The 21551-nt window shown below is 40.3% G+C and overlaps 1 protein-coding gene across 3 annotated transcripts in view; it reads left to right on the top strand.

Annotated features, from left to right (window-relative positions):
* LOC126354008 (tonsoku-like protein) overlaps window positions 1-21551 on the top strand; it is a 277353-nt gene that overhangs the window by 56062 nt on the left and 199740 nt on the right. For all 3 annotated transcript variants that reach the window (XM_050003320.1, XM_050003321.1, XM_050003322.1), the window contains one exon: window positions 10021-10212. In XM_050003320.1, the coding sequence (XP_049859277.1) occupies window positions 10021-10212 (192 nt within the window). The remainder of the gene's footprint in view (window positions 1-10020; window positions 10213-21551) is intronic.

Genomic DNA, 21551 nt, shown 5'->3' with positions numbered 1-21551 from the left:
GACACTACTTGGAGGCATCTTATCATCAGGCAGCTCCACAAATGTGGTTTTCATGGATGTCTTCCGAATTTTATTCGGTCCTTCCTGTCGCCACGTTATTTTCGGTACCGAGTCGGAGACGTACTGTCTAGTCGCATTGAACAAGAGAACGGCGTCCCTCAGGGTAGTGTATTAAGTGTGACGGTCTTTGCTATTGCTATTAATAGTATTACGTCTGTTGTGAAAAGTCCTGTGCAGTGTTCCTTGTTTGTGGACGATTTCTCTGTATTTTGCTCTTCTTCAAGCCTTGCAACGACGACTCGTCAGTTGCAACTCACTCTCTGACGTTTGGATGCATGGGCACAGAAGAGGCGTTTTCAGTTTTCAACTGATAAGTCGGTGTGTATTCTTTTTAACCGTTCTCGTTCCATTTTTGACTTGCTTGAGTTGAGAATGAGGGGCACCGTTCTGAATTTTAAAGACCCGGTGAAGTTTCTGGGCCTCACTTTTGATTCTAAGCTTATGTGGCTGCCACACATTAAGGAACTAAAAAAACGGTCTCTTAAGGTGATGTCTATTTTAAAATGTCTTAGTCATCTCACATGGGGAGCAGACAGGACTTGTCTGCTCCGGTTTTACAGAGCCTTCGTGAGGTCCCGGCTTGATTATGGATGCACGGTGTATGGGTCTGCAAGGTCCACTTATATGAAGCTGTTGGATGTGGTGCACCGTGAGGGGATTCGGTTGGCCACTGGGGCGTTCAGAACGAGCCCCATACCGAGCCTGTGTGCAGAGGCAGGTGAACCGCCACTTCACCTCCGGCGGCGTCTACTAATGGTGTGCCAGGCCCATCAAACATTATCCACACCATACACGTCTGCATACCACACTGTTGCTCGGCCTCCACTGGAAAGGCTTTTTCGCAACCGGTAACGAGCAACAAGGCCCTATGGGATTCGTGCAAAGGATTGCATTTTAGAGATGGGTGTGGCCGGTTTTAATGTTTCACGTCAAGGTTGGAGCAGATACCCATCTTGGCTCCTCCAGAGGCCCAGACTGATGTTAGATTTGGCAAATTTTCAGAAAGACAGTACATCAGATTTTACTTTCAAATCTTTATTTTTTAACATTTTAGATAGGCATCATGATTTTACAGTAGTATACACTGATGGATCCTGACAGGGGGATTTTCTTGGCTGCTCAGTAGTGTTCCCCGAACGTGTCATCAGGATTCACCTTCCCCAGGAATACACTGTTTTTTCCGCAGAACTTCATGTGATCCTGAAGGCATTGGAGCAGATACGGTGTACTCCGGGCAAAAACTTCCTAGTTTGCTCTGACTCACTGAGTGCATTGCAGTCACTGCAGAACCTGTACCCAGCAGAGAAGTTGGAACAGCTGATTTACGACCAACTGTACATCCTCCAACGACAGGGCAAGCAAGTGTCCTTTTGCTGGGTGCCAGGGCCTGTGGGCATACGGGGAAATGAACAAGCTGATAGAGCTGCCAAGGATGCCTGCAGATTACCGGAGGTGACACAATGTTCTATTCCTTTGCAAGGTGTTGTTTCTGTGCTGCGGCGGAAGTATATGCAATTGTGGGAGGAGGAATGGCTGGTGGTGAGGGAAAATAAGCTGCAGTTGGTGAAACCCACCATCCAGCCGTGGTGTTCCTCCTGCCGGTCACCTAGGCGTGACGAAGTGACCCTTACACGTCTTCGCATAGGGCACTGTCCTCTTACGCATGCCTTCTTACTATGGCGACAGGAACCCCCGCTGTGTGATGCCTGTGGCGTACGAATCACTGTACACCACATTTTAGTTGAGTGTGATTTATATCGTTCTGTCAGGGCAGAAGTTAATATTAGTGGGGATCTACCCTCGATTTTAGCCAATGACAAGGCGAGTGTCAAGAAAGTTTTAAGGTACTGTGATGTTTCTGGGCTTCAGCCTAAAATTTTAGGTTGGAATTTTTAGTGTGTTGCCAAGTGGCTTACCACAACTTTTTTTCTTGTAATAGGCCAGTTCCAAACATGTGCTATGTGTTTCATTTTAACTCTTTCCCCTACATTCTCTTGCAGTTATCCTCTTTATGTGCTGCTTTCCACTTTGCAACTGTTGACGTGCAAACTGCCTATGTAGCCTTTCACCTTTAATTTTAGCCCTATTTTTGCACTTGCTGCATTTTAGTGACACTTGTCAATTGTTGTTTCAGTTCGGGCGCTAAAGACTACATTGTTGAGCGCCCATAACACCATATCCTTACACACTCATCTGTAGCACCACATTTCGAAAGCTTCTATTCTCTTCTTGTCTAAACTATTTATCGTCCACATTTCACTTCCATACATGGCTACACTCCATACAAATACTTTCAAGAATGCCTCCCTGACATTTAAATCTATACTCAATGTTAACAAATTTCTCTTCTTCAGAAACGCTTTCCTTGCCATTGCCAGTCTACATTTGATATCCTCTCTACTTCGACCATCATCAGTTATTTTGCTACCCAAGTAGCAAAACTCCTTTACTACTTTAAGTGTCTCATTTCCTAATCTAATTCCCTCAGCATCACCCGACGTAATTCGACTACATTCCATTATCCTCATTTTGCTTTTGTTGATGTTCATTTATATCCTCCTTTCAAGACACTGTCCATTCCGTTCAACTGCTCTTCGAAGTCCTTTGCTATCTCTGGCAGAATTACGATGTCATTGGCAAACCTCAAAGTTTTTATTTCTTCTCCGTCTATTTTAATACCTACTCCGAATTTTTCTTTTGTTTCCTTCACTGCTTGCTCAATATACAGATTGAATAACATTGGGGATAGGCTACAACCCTGTCTCACTTCCTTCCCAATCACTGCTTCCCTTTCACACAACCTCGACTCTTACAACTGCCATCTGGTTTCTGTACAAATTGTAAATAGTCTTTTGCTCCCTTTATTTTACCCCTGCCACCTTCAGAATTTGAAAGAGAGTATTCCAATCAACATTGTCGAAAGCTTTCTCTAAGTCTACAAATGCTAGAAACGTAGGTTTGCCTTTCCTTAATCTTTCTTCTAAGATAAGTCGTAGGGTCAGTATTGCCTCACGTGTTCCAACATTTCTACGGAATCCAAACTGATCTTCCCCGAGGTCGGCTTCTACTAGTTTTTCCATTCGTCTGTAAAGAATTTGCATTAGTATTTTGCAGCTGTAACTTATTAAACTGATAGTTCAGTAATTTTCACATCTGTCAACACCTGTTTTCTTTGGGATTGGAATTATTATATTCTTCTTGAAGTCTGAGGGTATTTCGCCTGTCTCATACATCTTGCTCACCAGATGTTAGACTTTTGTTAGGGCTGGCTCTCCCAAGGCTATCAATAGTTCTAATGGAATGTTGTCTACTCCCGGGGCCTTGTTTCGACTCAGGTCTTTCAGTGCTCTGTCAAACTCTTCACGCAGTATCATATCTCCCATTTCATCTTCATCTACATCCTCTCCCACTTCCATAATATTGTCCTCAAGTACATTGCCCTTGTATAGACCCTCTATATACTCCTTCCACCTTTCTCCTTTCCCTTCTTTGCTTATAACTGGGTTTCCATCTGAACTCTTGATATTCATGCAAGTGCTTCTCCTTTCTCCAAAGGTCTCTTTCCTGTAGGTATTATCTATCTTACCCCTAGTGAGATAAGCCTTTACATCCTTACATTTGTCCTCTAGCCATCCCTGCTTAGCCATTTTGCACGTCCTGTCGATCTCATTTTTGAGATGTTTGTATTCCTTTTGCCTGCTTCATTTACTGCATTTTTATATTTTCTCCTTTCATCAATTGAATTCAATATTTCTTCTGTTACCCAAGGGTTTCTACTAGCCCTCGTCTTATTACCTATTTGATCCTCTGCTGTCTTCACTATTTCACCCCTCAAAGCTACCCATTCTTCTTCTACTGTACTTCTTTCCCCCATTCCTGTCAATTGTTCCCTTATGCTCTCCCTGAAACTCTGTACAACCTCTGGTTCTTTCAGTTTATCCAGGTCCCATCTCCTTAAATTCCCACCTTTTTGCGAGTTCTTCAGTTTTAATCTCTAATTGATAACCAATATATTGTGGTCGGAGTCCACATATGCCCCTGGAAGTGTCTTACAATTTAAAACCTGGTTCCTAAATCTCTGTCTTACCATTATATAATCCAACTGATACCTTTTAGTATCTCCAGGGTTCTTCCATGTATACAACCTTCTTTCATGATTCTTGAACCAAATGTTAGCTATGATTAATTTATGCTCTGTGCAAAATTCTATCAGGCAGCTTCCTCTTTCATTTCTTACCCCCAATCCATATTCACCTACTACGGTTCCTTCTCTCCCTTTTCCTACTCTCGAATTCCAGTCACCAATGACTATTAAATTTTCGTCTCCCTTCACTACCTGAATAATTTCTTTTATCTCATCATACATTTCATCAATTTCTTCATTATCTTCAGAGCTAGTTGGCATATAAACTTGTACTACTGTAGTATGCGTGGGCTTCGTGTCTATCTTGGCCACAATAATGCGTTCATTATGCTGTTTGTAACAGCTTACCCGCACTCCTATTTTTTTTATTCATTATTAAACCTACTCCTGCATTACCCCTATTTGATTTTGTATTTATAACCCTGTATTCACATGACCAAAAGTCTTGTTCCTCCTGCCACCAAACTTCACTAATTCCCGCTATATATAACTTTAACCTATCCATTTCCCTGCCTGATTAAGGGATCTTACATTCCACACTCCGATCCGTAGAACGTCAGTTTTCTTTCTCCTGATAACAACGTCCTTCTGAGTAGTCCCCCGCCCGGAGATCTGAATGGAGGACTATTTTACCTCCAGAATATTTTACCCAAGAGGACGCCATCATCATTTAATCATACAGTAAAGCTGCAGGCCCTTGGGAAAATTTACGGCTGTAGTTTCCCCTTGCTTTCAGCCGTTCGCAGTACTAGCACAGCAAGGCCATTTTGGTTAGTGATACAAGGCCAGATCAGTCAATCATCCAGACTGTTGCCCCTGCAACTACTGAAAAGGATGCTGCCTCTCTTCAGGAAGCACATGTTTGTCTGGCCTCTCAACAGATACCCCTCTGTTGTGGTTGCACCTACGGTACGGCTATCTGTATCGTTGAGGCACGCAAGCCTCCCCATCAATGGGACGGGCTGTGAGTCATGCTTGGGTAGTTCAGTTGGTAGAGCACTTGCCCGCGAAAGGCAAAGGTCCCGAGTTTGAGTCTCGGTCCAGCACACAGTTTTAATCAGCCAGGAATTTTCAATTGTAGACACATTTTTAAAATTAATATTGCATAGCACTGAATGTAGTAATCTTTATAGAACCACTGGTCTGGTGGGCAACCCAAATGGAACCCAGTTAAGCTCATATAGGTTCCAATCAGAGCAGAAGGCAGTGACTGGCTTGGATTCTTCAGCAAAGGGAATTTGACAACACACCTGGTTAAGGTCAGTGACCAAAAAATGACCCCTGGAAACTGCAAGAAACATCAATGCAACTCGGGGAGGGGTGCAGACACAAAGATCACCTTGTGGTTAAGAACTCAATAATCAACAACTGCCCTAAATCCCCCTCCATTTTTCTTCAGATTCAGACATATTGATGAGGCATATGGCAAGGTGGACAGTCATATAACACCCTCTGTGAGCATCTTACTCACCAAGTCCCACAATATTTTCATTCTAGGAGTTGACAATTGACAAGGCGACTGCCTAACCAGAACCTGATCGAACAACAAAATCTTATACTCTATACAATTGGTAGCACCCAGTTTGTCGGTTAGTACTGCAGGAAAGCAAAGCAATATCTTAGGAGAGCCTGAGCTTGTACAGGTTCCAAATGCCCCACCTCCAAATCTCCTATCTTGATCATGCTACTGTGGTTGCTACACATTGCCACTTGCCTAGGATGATGATACAAAAGAAACTCCAAATCCATACAGAAACCAAAGTACACCCTCTTAAGTGCATAATTCAGCACAAGCCCTGCCTTACTGACAAAATCACAGCCCAATAAAAAATCAGTATTCAGACCCTTTCTGACCAAAACCTTTAGGGGCCAAGAAAAACCACTAACATGACAAAGGATGCACATACTCCCCAATACAGGAAAGGCTTCACCATTAACAGCAAGAAAAATCCACTGAATGCAAATCCAGAAACTTACAAATGGGGCAGTACCTAACATATCACCACAGGTTCATCATGGAAACACTACTACCTGAATCGAGCAAGGCGCACAATGGCTGATTCTTAACATTCATACACTAAAAGGGGAGTTGGCAGAGGAAACCCCTCATTGTCTCTCCCCTGATGTCAACCGTTCAGAACCCATTTAACATCAGCCTGGCATTGTCAGGCAAGAAGGCCAGGCTGACCGCAACATTAGCAGTTTCCTCTAATAGTACATTTTTTACTAAAAGAGGCAAACCCCACACAACACCTGAAACAAGGATTAGCTAAATTAGCGAAGGGCATTCGTGCATCCTCCACCTCCCAACCTAAGGATCCCGGAAGAACTGCCTCCTTTTCGACAACCTCGAATTCTAATTCCCTACCATCGTGGCTGCTTCCCCACTCGTAAGTACTCAAACTAATTTGTAAGCTAATCATTTTGCTGTGCAGTTGCTTGATACGGGTTGAATTTGGATTCGGTAACAACCGAGACTAGGTTCTCTATCCTTCGCAGCCAGTGCAAAATTTGGGCCTGCATTCGATAAATCCGATGATACGAAGGAACACTTATCTTTTAAGAGGTTCTAGCTTTCCTCGAGTTTGGACAGGGAAACGGTGCGGTGCTGCATGGCAATGCTTAGGTGTCCAAATAGCTCCACTGTTAACCTGCACCGGAATACCTGTCCGTGCCCGCAGTCACGCTCAAAAACGTTCCTATCATCTGAAAGGTTTGGCATCTTGCATTCATACTGAAGCTGTTCCTTTCTCAAACACCCCACTCCAATCACAGCTCGAGACTTCATTCAGAAGGCAATAGACCTATAACACCAAACGCACGCGCCCCCCCCCCCCCCCCCCCTCCCAAAAAATAAGCAACTGTCTTGCCTAGTCACAAAAGTCATTTGTGCAAAGAAAACTTTTACAAATGATGTCCAATACTGTACAAATCCCCTACACCCAAAGACAACAATGCTCTTGCTACCAAAATAGTACAGAGCTACTGTGCGAGTTTGTCTAAGAGGGGTGGGACCTAGGCCCAAGGAAGAGTTGAACATCATTTGTGACCGAAATATTTATATGACATTTTGTGTGTAACGGATCATCAAACCAATTAAGAAAATTGAGTTGCAAGCTTTCAACAGTTAATTTTTTTTTAACTTAAGAACAATAACAACAACAATCTCAAGAGAATTTCCTAAATATGTACGTCCCCAATCATTCAAGTAAGACTTTAGTACACTGTCACACCGACCCACATCACACTATTAAAAACATAGGAAACTGTAAATGGCTCTGAAAATAGCTATGTTCAAAGACACGTAAGCTTTACATTTAACTATCACAGTTATGGAAGTCAATAATTTCAGCAACACACATTGCAGAAGCAGGGAAATTTGTTGGAGTACCTTGAGAATTAATTGCTTATCACTAAGTTTCACTTCCTATAATGAGATACCATGTAATTATTAGAACATCTAAATTTTTAGTTCAAGTTTGTGTGCCAGAAAAGTGATGCAGAATTTTATGCAAATACCTATGCTTCAATCCAACAGGTACAACACGAAGGATCTGTGTGACAAACAATTTAACAATTCGGCTTATTGTATTTACTATTTGATTTACAGTTTACTTGGTATCACATTAGTACCCAGGGAAATGAAAACTTAATAAAACAATGACCTTAACATTTACATTCAGTTCCCCAAAAGGTCACACACACACACACACACACACACACACACACACACACACACACACACACAGATATATTCATTTCAAAAAAAAGTACATGATTAAAAAAGAAAGCCAAGACAGGTACAGTGTTGGTTGCATTCGTGTTTGGCGAAATTGCAGTGAATGCACATTGGAAGCATGTATTCGTCACCGCCATACTGGCGTATCACCCAGCGTGATAGTATTGGGTGCCATGGGTTACACGTCTTGGTCACCTCTTGTTCGCATTGACGGCACTTTGAACAGTGGACGTTACATTTCAGATGTGTTACGAACCGTGCCCCTACCCTTCATTCGATCCCTGCAAAACCCTACATTTCGGCAGGATAATGCACGACCGCATGTTGCAGGTCTTGTACGGGCCTTTCTGGATACAGAAAATGTTCAACTGCTGCCCTGGCCAGCACATTCCCCAGATCTCTCACCAATTGAAAGCGTGTGGTCAATGGTGGCTGAGCAACTGGCTCGTCACAATACGCCAGTCACTACTCTTGAGGAACTGGTATCGTGTTTAAGCTGCATGGGCAGCTGTACCTGTACACACCATCCAAGCTCTGTTTGACTCAATGCCCAGACATATCAAGGCCATTATTACGGCCAGAGGTGGTTGTTCTGGGTACTGATTTCTCAGGATCTATGCACTCAAATTGCATGAAAATGTAATCATGTGTCAGTTCTAGTATATATTTGTCCAATGAATACCCGTTTATCCTCTGCATTTCTTCTTGGTGTAGCAATTTTAATGGCCAGTAGTGTAGTTCTAAGATGCCGCACTTGTGTCTTAACCAAGGCATCACAACCTTGGACTTCCACAAACATTAATTCTGAGAAGGTAAAAGTGAGGTTTTACTGTATATTCATCTCTTAGCAACCTTCTTACCAGCTGTCAGTTCCCATTCCCCAGTCCCCTTCTCCCTTATCATCCTGTCTAGCTGTTTGTTTTCTAACTGTACCTGAAGGACACAAATATGCTGCTTCAGCTCCATTAAATTAGTTTTGCTTCATATTGTGCAATTCCAGGAGAGGATCTCCATAAAATGCCCACTGCATTCCCCCCCCCCCCCCACCCCCCCCACCCCCTATGAAAACACTTCCCATAAATCTCACACGGTAACCCACTACTTGTGAACCTACAACAGAGTTCACACTGCTCGCACATGTAAACCTTTTACAGTTGTTGAGCCTTAGCCTTCTTCAGAAAAGAAAACACACACACACACACACACACACACACAAGCAAGCAAGCAAGCATATCTTAAACACGCATTCTGGCTGTAGTGCCCGGAGACAGCGCTCATGTGTGTGTAAGGTATGCTTACTTGTGTGAATGTGCATGTGTATTCTTTTCTGAAGGTCATTTCTTGTGCCTGCCTGCAAATCAGTGTGTCATCTTTGCAGCGACTAGCTATCTGTCCTTTTCACAATATTTAAAATGAGTGTTTTACCTGTCCACTGGTAGCCTTGGCGAAAATTTAATCCTGCACAGTAAATGAACTATATGAAAGTTTCTCTACAAGAATTTCACAAGAAATATGGTTAAAAATAATAACCCACTACAATGCACAAACAAATTTAACATTACTTAGCTTTCACATTTGCACCAGGTGCCAACTGCTCCCCACGAAATGTAAATGCAGGCGAGAAACTTTGATGAATGACACACCAGCAAAGACAGATACACATAACAGACCACTCAAAACAATAAGAGTACAAGGTAGTCAAAGGGGAATGTAAATCCATTAATGAATTACTTTTAGAGAAAATATTGCAGTAAACAATTATTAAAAATAGTTGGATCTAAATCTATTTATTTTAATTTAGATATGTTAATATGAAGAGTAAACTCTGAAATGTCCACATTTGTTGGTATTCAGGAAAGACTAAAAAAATATTTTGCTGCATTTAGAATTGTTTGTTGGTTTAATCCCTCTCCATATTTTTTTCTAATTATAACTCTACTATCTATACTGCATTATTATAATTGAGAATGTCATGTCACAGCTGCAGACTACATCCATAATTAGTGATGGATTGTGCATAAAATACTTTCTCATCCTTGAAATGAATTTATATTTTGTTCTTGAAACTTTTTCACAGGCCATTGCCATCAACAAACAGAACGATTTGTATGAAGACTTGTACCGTTGTTATTGTTCATTGGCATCACTTCTAGTTCGTCAGAATAACCGATCAAGAGCCCTCACTTTACTTAATCTTGCTCTTGATATTGCTGATCGTTTACCAGACAAAGCATTGCTCAGCTGTGATGCACTTCTTTCTAAAGCTGAGGTAAGTAGATTTTTAGGAGCAGACAAGAAGTATAAATTGATTACACAAACATGAAGAGCTATATTGTGTATATTTTGCAGTTATAAATGCAGTTTTTCACTTAGTGAGATTCAGAGAAATGGGAAATTATGAAATTTGTGTTGGTAGCCCTAGGCAATTGTTAACCCTGGGTAACATATAGAAACCATTTCACACCATCTTGCTCTTTATGTAACATGGGTTCTTATAGTGTTCACAATGTGCTGTTGCCATCAAAACTTCTACAAAATTGTGATGATAAATGAAAAGCACCAGTTTGCTTTTGTTCTGATAAAGGCAACAGTATTGTATTTTAGAGCAAATGTGATTATGTCGATAAAGTTAATGTTTTCCTGAATACCACAGGCTCTCAAGTCCTTCCTAAAGACCCTACTAAATTATTCAAAGAGGATGTTAAATATGCAATCAATTCATGCAAAACCATATTCTTGAGTTTGAAGCTAAACTGTTAACTAACATGAACCAAGAATGTATGGGCTTCCTAAACTGCAGAAACAAGATGTCCCTATTCATCCAGTTATATCATCATTCACTGCTCCATCTTACAAATTACCTTGTGAACTGGATGTCCTAATTAAGAGCAAGACTAAATTCAAACCAAAGCACGGTATTTCAAATTCCATTGACATAGTAAATAAATTAAAAGATATATCTGTCTCACACAGAGATAAAATAGTGTCATTTGATGCCTGCAGCTTGTTTTCCAACATACCAGTGGTGGAATGCATTGATATTCTGACAGAGCTGGTGCACTAGTGTTATGCCAATCCTATGGAATTGAATGAATTGAGACTCGCCACACAGACATACTTGGCACAGAACTATTTCCAGTTCCAAGGGACTCTGTATAAACAATTAGATGGCTTAGCTATGGGTTCCCCTCTTAGTTCACTGTTGGCTGAAATATTTATGGACAATTTTGAACAAAATTTTCTAAAAGCAGAACCGTTGATTGCAAATATCAAATACTGGTTTAGATATGTAGATGATGTCCTGTGTATGTGGACTGGAACTACAAGACAACTGAACACATTTTTGAAAAACCTAAAGAGTCAACATAAAAATATTCAGTTCACAATGGAGATTGGTAACAAATTTATAAACTTCTTAGATCTAACCACTGACTTCAGTACACGCACACACATTACTTCAAAATTTATAGAAAAACTACAACTACAGACACAGTAATACCTTCTTGCTCACAACACCCCATAGTTCACAAACATGCAGCATTGCACTCAATGGTACAGCGTCTCATATCCATCCTCAGGCCCAGAGATGATTTTAAAGCAGAGTTAGATTCGATAAAATTTATTGTCACAGTCAGTGGCTACAGTCCGGTTCTTATTGACCCGTTTTGCACAGGAAACAAAAATGGAAAATTATACCCCTCCTCTATGCCCCACCTGCTACCCCATCCACTGTCTGCAAAAAATAGTGTACACTACCATTTCTCGGTGAGGTATCACAGATTGTTGCCGAAGCACTCAAAGCCTGCAAGTACAGGCTTTCCTACTATGTTAAGAACACAACAGCCCAGTGTGTTTTTAACAGCCCCAAAGATTAAATCCAGTTATTAGCCAACAGGTGGATATAGAAAATCACCTGTTCTGATTGTGACAAATTTTACATCAATCAGTCAAGCAGAGACATAGCAACTAGGCTAGCTGAACATGAACGCAGCTGGAGGTTGCAGAATTCTGACTCTGCATTTGCTGAGCATGCTCTGAGTGAGGCTCATGAGCATGTTCTGAGTGAACCTTACAACTACCAGCCAGTGCCTCATGCACTTCACTTAGCAAACAAAGGCCATAAACTCAACCTTCTGGAAGCCCTGGAAATTAAAGAACATCTTGCTCACAGTCTAGATCTAATCCTAAATGACCAGACACAGCTGAACACTTCCCCTCTCCTAAAATTTATATAATCATCTCTGTTCATTACTTTCCGCACTGTCTGTTCCTACATATTTCCATTTTACTGTATACATTAAGTTCTTGTTTTATCAAAGTTGTCGGTGTATTCCATATAGACTGTAGTTTCAATAGTTAATCTTAAGTTTAACTGGTACTTGTATTACTGTCCATGTTTAACACCTCTTGTAGTTGTTTCATTTGTTCATTTATTTAATGCAAACTGTTACATAGCCACTGCTTTTAATGTAATGTTAATGTTAAAATGCTGTACCACCACGCTCTCAAAGACCGAGCGAGGTGGCACAGTGGTTAGCACACTGGACTCGCATTCGGTAGGACGACGTTTCAATCACGCATCCGGTCATCCTGATTTAGGTTTTCCGTGATTCCCCCAAATCGCCCCAGGCAAATGCCGGTGTGGTTCCTCTGAAAGGGCATGGCCGACTTCCTTCCCCCTTCTCCCCTTCTTCCCTAATCCGATGAGAGAGATGGCCTCAATATTTGGTCTCTTCCTCTTAACAACCCAACTCTCAAAGATTGCATTTTATGGTATGTTTCCTCAAACACCTCCATTTTCCTGCATTTATTTATTTCTGTTTATCTTATTGATATTGCATAAGTTCCTTATGTATCCTGTAGCTACATTGATAACTGCTTCTTCTTTTGTTTTGTGTATCACTCTCCATGTTTTATACCTTCTTATGTAGTCTTGTCAAGTACTAATTTTATTTTATTAGTTTTGTTTATTAATGGAAACTGTTATGTAAGTGTGCTGTTCCTGTTTTATGTTCAAGTTTTTCCTGTCTACTCCATTTTTATTTATTTACTGTTAAATTTTTACTTTTTCATTGCATTACCACCAGTCAGTCAAAGATGTTTCTTACTGTGTGTTTCTGCTTCAATCTAGACGTGTTACTTCTCTTCCAATGTTGTTTGCAAAAATTGTAACTTCTTTGGTAACAATACTCAGTAAATGTCTGAAGACGGCCTTGTAAGCCGAAAACCAGTTAACAGAAATAAAAATAATATTGTAGAACAAAAGCAAACTGGTGCTTTTCATTTATTATATTGTTGTTCTACCAAGAACCAACAGAAGACTGTTAACATAAAACAGTGATAGTATGGCAGCTGCACGTAGAGAATTTTGACCTTAATTTTATCATCCATAAACATTGCAGGTCATCCAGGAAGTGACCCAATGATCACTTAAGGTGGTGACAATTCAGAGAATAGATTCTTGAAAAGGTAAATGATGACCACGAGTTTGTTAACAGCCTGTGGGTGTCGGACAAAGCCCATTCCCTTCCTAATGGATTCATTAATGAATACAATTTTCCTGATTGAAAATCCTACTGCAAAGCAATAAAGTTGTCTCTGCCGTGAGATGTCAACATACTGCATAGCAGGCCTTTGCAACAGTAGTCACATTGGATTGGTATGTGCCTACGATTAAAACCTTTGCTGGATTCACGATTACCTCTCAGACAGGTTACAATTCGTAGTGATAGACGGTAAATTATTGAGTAGAACAGAAGTGATATCTGGTGTTCCGCAAGGTAGTGTCATAGGCCCTCTGCTGTTCCTGATTTACATAAATGATCTAGGTGATAATTTGAGCAATCCCCTTAGATTGTTTGCAGATGATGTTATAATTTACCGTCTAGTGAAATCATCAGATGATCAATTTTATTACAAAATGATCGAAAGAGAATTTCTGTATGGTGCGAAAAGTGGCAATTGACACTAAAAAAAGAAAAGTGCGAGGTCATCCACATGGGTACTTAATAGATGGTCAGCCTTATGAGATTTGCTATTTAGAAATTATTTTGAGTTGATACAGTGACAGAATCTTGTAAATGTTAGGATTAGTGTTGGGACAATTGACTAGTTTTATCAATGGATTGGTCAATCTTGAACTTTCTTGCAGATTAAAACTGCATGGTGCTCTACCGGTTGAGCTATCCAAGTGTGACTCACGACCTGTCCTCATACTTTTACTTCTGCCAGTATTTAATCTCTTACCTTCCAGACTTCACAAAAGCTCTTTTGCATATCTTGGATTCCTGGAAGAAATGATATTACAGAGAGGTGGATCAGCCAATGTTTGGGGGATTGTTTCTGTGCTGAATTTTCACTCTGCAGTGAAGTGTGCACTGATTTGAAACTGTCTGGCAGATTAAATCTGTGTGCTGGACTGGGACTTGGACTTGGGACCATTGCTTTTTTCAGGCAAGTGCTCTACTGAATGACCTATCCAAGCATGGTTGTGTTGCAAGAATGCTCCATGGACATCCCCTTGTGCCAGTCCACCCGAGAAATAGCTTATGTTGCACTTCTCCACAACAGTTGCACCATCCTGGAAGGGCATATCATACTCTGCCCCCTTTGGCTTTGCTGTAGCTATTTTGTTATCAACACACGGCACTTCTTATCTGGTACAACTAGCAGAATATTCTTCATCATAGTATGCACAAAAATCGCTGCACACCAAAACCATTTGAGTGTCAAAATTTTATCAGTGCTGCAGTCTATCTACAATTACTTAACTTCCTCTCCCAATATTTCATCTAAACCTACAACCCGAAAATACCCATTTGCTATACATCTCTTACACTATATCCATACAACAACATAGACAAACACCATCTCCTGTCATCTGAATTTCATTGCCAAACAAAAACAAACCCCCAAATTAGTATGCTAACAACTCACTAGAACCAGTTCAAATAAACATCCCACTTTATATCCCCCATTAACTGTTAACACACCACAAGAATGAAATTCTTCTTGCAAACTAACATTGTTACTTGTCCTCTGTCAACACCTGACTCGTTAGCAATTATACAGTAGTATAGCCACCCTAATGCTTCAAGAATTTGGTAAAGTCTCACAACATACCTGTACTGTACTTATAAATAAATCAAAAACTCTTCATCATTTGTGCATCATTCACTTTATATATTCTCATTACTGTGATACATGAAATGGCATATATTTAAAAATACACCTTACAAACCCCAAAAGTTTTTAATACATTACCTTTACATGACTGCAGAAGGGCAGCAGCACCATTATTATGATGCTCTTTGCGGCTGTCTCCGCCGGTGATGTTACATACAGCAGAAAAGCCTCAAACCCTCTACCTTCTTCTTTATATCGGCTTAACTGCATGCCGTAAAGTGTAAGAAAATGTATGTGTAGATTGCACAGGAGTGGTCTACTAAACTTGTAGTGCTTTCTTCCCCTACTTATCTCCTCCCCCTTTTTTTGTGACCAACATTGGTAATGATGATAAAGATTCTGGTGTGCCTGGGAAGGCTCTAATATGCCCAACATAGACAACTGTTGTTCATGTCAGAAGCTGCAGTTTGACATTCACTGGCAAGGTGGTCTTGATTACTTGTTATGGACTTTGATAACGAGCAAAGAATTTTTTCGTTTTTCTCTTCAAGATGTAATGGTTTGTTGACAGCACCTACTGCTCTACAAGGTACTTACGTAACTTAACATTCCATTGCCCTGTTCATTCCTGCTGTTCCAGGGTCTTTGTATTTGTTTCGTAAAGTTCTTGTGAAACTCCAAACCAGTTCCGTTTTTACCTACCTTAGCCTTCACTACATCAAATGGTGATGGCATTTTCTGACCATAAACTGCCTCATACAGTATTTGTCTTTTATTCTCGTGAACCTAAAAATTACAAGCCACCAACATGTCGGGTGATAGCATATGGCAATCATTATGATGATGACTCTTGATATAATGACTTAACTTCTTCACTATTGTCTGATGAACCCTTTTTTTTCTCTCCTCTCTTGCCATTTGCATGTGGATATAACCTTGTCTCCAGTTTTCAAGTTCATATTAAATGATAAAGTTGCTTTATTAACTCTGGCATGAAGTTAATGCTGTGATGTGTAATTAATGTCTCTAGAACACTAAACTTCAACAACCCTGTGCCCTTGGCCATTGTGTATGTTGCTAATTTGGAATAGCCATGATTTCCATGTAATACGAATAGTAGTCTAGTACATAGTGCTTCCTTGCTGGCATTTACCCAAAAAGACAAAAGATGTCCAAACCGATCATTTCAAATGATTTACAAGCTTCAGGTAACATCTGCAGTGGAATATGCTGTTGACCCAGTTTAGTTCATTGTGTGAATATGGTACACAGTTCTTTACATATTGCTCTGTACCTTGCTTATGCATTTGCCGCCAATATTGTTTGGTTATACTTTGTTCCGTAGTTGTTCGATCCCCATGTCCTCCAGCACATGATCATTCATCTGTCTCATTACTTCAGCCTGCAATGCTGCTAGACCCACAGCACAAGGTTGGAATATTGTTTGCTTACTTAATGCTTCATTGTGCACAACGAATCATGGCTGAATTGCAAATAGCTTACAGTCTTCCTGAGCTGCTTCTGTTTTCTGCCACTTTTCAGTGGTAGAACATACCTGTTGCACTGCATTAACTTTCTGACTTAAGTCATCTTCATTCTCATGTTTCTTGTGTGGTTGATGGACTATGTCAAAATCAAACCTACTGCCCAATGCTGTAACCTGCTTGGTGGGACTTTCAAACGTAATAGTAATTTTAGTCCTGCATAGTCAATTATCACTTTAAATTTCCTACCGTATAAATAACACCAAAATTATTCTGTGCCATATATGAGGCTTGGCATTTCCTGCTTCTGCTTTATTCAACTGACGTGAAGCATAGGCAGCCAGATGATCCACTTTGACGCAGTGCACATCCAATTGCTTGATTATATGTGCAACAAGGCATAATAATTTGGTAAAACCAACACTGGTTCAATTGTTAATAAATCTTCCAATTAACTGAAAGCATCCTAGTGTTCCAGTGAGCAATAAATCTTCACTCCTTTACTCAGTAGGTGAGTGAAAGGTTGTCCTATCTCTACAAATTTTGGACAAACTTTCTATAGTAATATGCTGGGTGTATCTTCTTTTCCTTATGCAGTGTCGGGGTCAGTCTGGACTTCTTCACAATTACTCAAATGCCCTAATTTTGTATTTAATGTAGTGTAAAGTGACAGTTCTTTCTACTGAGTGTTACATGTGCTGCAAGCATCTGCTTAAACACTTCTCTTAACTGTAGCACATTGCTTCATGTCCTTCACAAAGACAATTATGTCATCCAAATATTCTATGCAGTGCTTTGACTGTAATCCTCACAAAGCTCTGTCTAACAGATACTGAAATGTGGCTGGTGCATTCTTTAATCCAAATGACATTTGTTGGTATTGGTAATGTGCTGAAGGAACTAGAAATTTTTTGGCCAATCCTCTGGTGCGACTTCTAGCTGATTATTTGGGACCAGATAAGTACCTGTAGTTGTATGACTATTAAGATACTGTAACCACAACAAAACTGATAGGCTTTATTGTCATCTGTACTTTTTTTTTTTTGAAGCAATCATTACTGGTGCTCCCTAAGAACTGGTACTTACTTCAATAATACTGTTTCGTAATTTTTATTAGTGAACTCTTTCATCTGCAATTGTGGTGATGTGGTATTCTGTACAGTTTATGATACACAGACAGTTCATTCCCAGTTGGGATTTCAAGCTGTTACCAGTGTCCCTTGTAAAGACCAGTTTCCTCCAACTCTAAGAGCAACTGCTCCCTTGCTGACTTATCTGTTCCTTCCAGGTGTCTCATCTCTCCCTGCAATGCAGCTAACCTGGCAGCTTGCTTATGCTTTACTCTGTCCAAATCATCTGTCCCTAAACTATGCAGATTGGTGACTGTCGACCCTTTAGACAAGTCCATCTCCTTGGTTCCAAAGTTACTGGCTCACCTACAAATTCCTGTATGCACGCCACACTACTGTGTACAAAACACCATGCTTTATCTAGTTCCTCATTTTCCTTTAGTGGCTGAACTATATACAAAACAGTTAACAGCAAAGCACCTAAGTTCACCTGTAGTAGTTTCACTGTACCATGCTGTATTTTTCCCATAAATGAATCCTTATAGGCCTTGCACACAGTTGTATAGGTTCCCCTATCCAGAGAGATGAACCTTGTGGCAGTGTGGAGCTTTGATTGTTTCTCTCAGATGGAATGATGTCCCACAGAGTTCAGTTATATGCCATACAAGGTCAATTTTAGCATGATGTTCATGTAAGAAGTCTGACCTTAAGATCACATAGTACCCATTGCCTGTAAGAGGCAAAACTTCCATATACTCCCAGAATGTTCCCCCACTGCCCGAAAATACAGTATCGTTGACTCTAGTGAGTGCATGTCACTCCCACCTGTTCCAAATAATCTACATCGTAGTGGGCCCAACTTCCTTTTCCCCATGTAGGTCCTCAAACACCTACAAACCGATGTCCAGTAAAGATTTATGTTTGTTTCCATCCACTAAGCAAAATTCTGCCTCTGTACGCATTTTAGGTATGCTAAATTTTACTGGGCGCACTGCTTGTTGAAGCCCCCCATTATTGTTTAACAGTTGGTTATTATTTCTATAACGCGTCTCTTAACATGCCCCTTATTAGACTTCTGTCTGCAATTTTGTTCTTGGTGCCCTCTTTGTCCACATTCCCTCGACATGACCAACAGGATTCTCACCGAATGTGGCTTGACCACCAACAATGGTAACACTTGATTCCCACAAAAAAATTCTCAGTTTACAGTTTTATGTGTGAGTATGATTATAGTATATAGTATCTGTTTTCAACAACTTCAAACAGTTGTTTTCAACAGCTTCAAACAGTTCACTTTTTTCTGTAGGGTATAGCCAAATTCACGGTTAAAATTTCTTAATTGATTACAAGCCCATTTCCTGTGCATTACTAAAAATGGTATGCAAAATGTTGGCAGTACTCTTAATGTGCATTTTGCTGTACATAACTTCATAAATTTACTATTCAGTTGTCACTATGACTGATGTTGTTATTGCTATAAGGGTTCATATATCCTATAATCAGTATGCCAATCAGGCAGAATCACAGTGAGCATTGAGGCAATTATCCCAACGATGCTCCAGCTTGAAGATACCAATTGGGTAAAACACTGTGCCTGCTGCACATCCTTGTCCGACATGAATCATCAACACTTCAGGGCCCTTTCTAAGGGACCAAAGGCACGAGAAACACATGTGAAGAGATTATCATTATAGGGCACGTGCTTGAGTGTGTCCCACATGAGTTGGCATAAATTCTGCATTATGAATTTGAGATGTGAGGATGTGTATTATCATGAAGCAGCACGGAACTTGGTGTAACATTCGACAACAGTGATTTTCAACACACTTGCTGCCCATACAGTCTCCATTCTCCGATGGATGTCTACCAGTGTTTGTCCTTCAGCATCTGAGAAAAGAGTAACAGCATATTGATCCTGTTTGGACACATTTGGTAATAATGTTGTCATAGTTGATGTACGTATCTGCATTTACAGCAGTATTTGAGGCATGAATCCCACATTGATACCTTGCCTTCATGTCAGTGCTTATATACCGACATCAGAATCGCACTATGTTACATATACGCTGCAGTAACATCCTCACACGGAAATTTTTTGATCACCCCTTATATTTCTTTCCAAGTTTTTACACAAAATTTGCTTGGGAGTAAGGCTTAGCTGACATTCTCTGATGCGTCACTGCTAATGTGGACACATTCACCTTTATACCATGGCTGGTTATGCTTAGGTTGATTATGAACATTCTGTGGTGCTTCTGCTAATACAACATACTTTCATCAATACACTAAAATTGATTGATGCTGTTGGAAAGAATTGAGGATGAAGAGGATTTCTCTACTATCTGCCACAAAAGAAATATTTACATTCTGTAAGCACCGCAGCTTATGCTATCACTTGAACCATTACACTGGATAGATTGAAGTTAGCACATGATTAATTAGTTTTAGACAAGCACAGTGTTAATAATTGAACATTATTACAATTTTGTTTTCTGTCTTAGATGATATATATGATTTAAGCTGTAGTTTTGTTTTGGCTGTCCTACTGTGGAGTTTTCATTTGCGTGAGGAATCCCAGCATGAAAATCTAGAGAGTTCCAGGATGTTGGGCAATGGTTGCTGCATCTTGATTGACACAAGGACAAATACAACCTCTGGAGGTGCAAGAACAGGAGGTTGAGCATCTCTGGGCTCACCAATGAGTTTTATGATGACTTATTTGTGAGTGTGCGCAAGCATGGAAGTCGTTTATGTAGAGTCTTCAGATGTGGTCAGTAGTGAACCCCCACACAGAGAAACCAAGTAGTGTACTGAAATCATCGTCTACGTGTTGGAAGAATTTTGAACAGTAATTTGCATACAAGGAAAGTCGTCCAAGATTCAAGTGGCATGATTTTATTACTATGATTCAATAACACAGATTAATTTAAAAAGAAAGAACAGATTTCACTTGTTTATTACTGACAGGTTATGAAAAACAGAAACACATTGTGCATGTCACTAAATAGAGGATGGTCAAAGCTTTGACAAAGCCACACTGTTGTTTGTAACAACATGCTAACTGTATCACAAGAGAAATCATTTTATGTGTTGGAATCTGCGTGAAGTCAGTCCATTTTTCAAGTGCATCAAACATTGTGCCATCAATTCAGCTAGAAGCTGTCTCTGCATAAGTGAATTGATGACTGGCATAAATAAGTCTGGGAAGCTAGTTGCATATGCAAAGTGAATAGGACTTATTGGCCACGTACTTCTGATGAATCTGTCGACCATATCGGTGGTGTGTTCCCATGGAGCCCTTTGGAAGTACACAAGATGGGCAGGCCATGAACTTGAACTTTCTCAAACAACAGTGTGGCATTTCTAAAACAATGCCTATGTATGAAGCTTTACAAGCTGCAGCTACTGCAGCAGTTGTGCTGTGGCGATCATAACCAGAGGTATAAATTTAGCATTTCAGTTCCCCAGGATATGCCAGAGGACACTTGTTCCAAATGACTCACGTTTTTGGATGAATTAACTTTTCATCTGTTGGGGAAAGTAAACTGCCATAATGTAAGAATTTTGCGAGTCACAAAATCATGGTGGTGTTGTCAAACATGAAAGAAACTTGCCGAAACTGAATGTGTTTTGTGCTGTTTATGTTCACAGAGTTTATTGACCCTTCTTTTTTGCAGAGGTAACTGTGACAGAATTCTATCTGGACATGCTGCAAAGTTTGTTGTTTACTCAACTTCATGAAGATTCCAGTGATTTCACATTTATGCATGGAAGCCCCCTCCCCTCCCTCACCCTCCACTTTGACCTTGAGATGCGGCATTATCTTAACACCACCATCCCACAGTGTTGTATTGGAAGAGGTGGACAAGATTTTGTTCATTGTTTTTGGCCGCCTAAGTCACCAGACCTCACACCTTGCAATTTTTTCT

Source organism: Schistocerca gregaria, chromosome 3 (genome assembly GCF_023897955.1).
Source record: "Schistocerca gregaria isolate iqSchGreg1 chromosome 3, iqSchGreg1.2, whole genome shotgun sequence".
Classification (NCBI taxonomy): domain Eukaryota; kingdom Metazoa; phylum Arthropoda; class Insecta; order Orthoptera; family Acrididae; genus Schistocerca; species Schistocerca gregaria.
The sequence above is the reverse complement of the archived record's forward strand: the minus strand, read 5'-3'. Positions and strand labels throughout refer to the sequence as shown.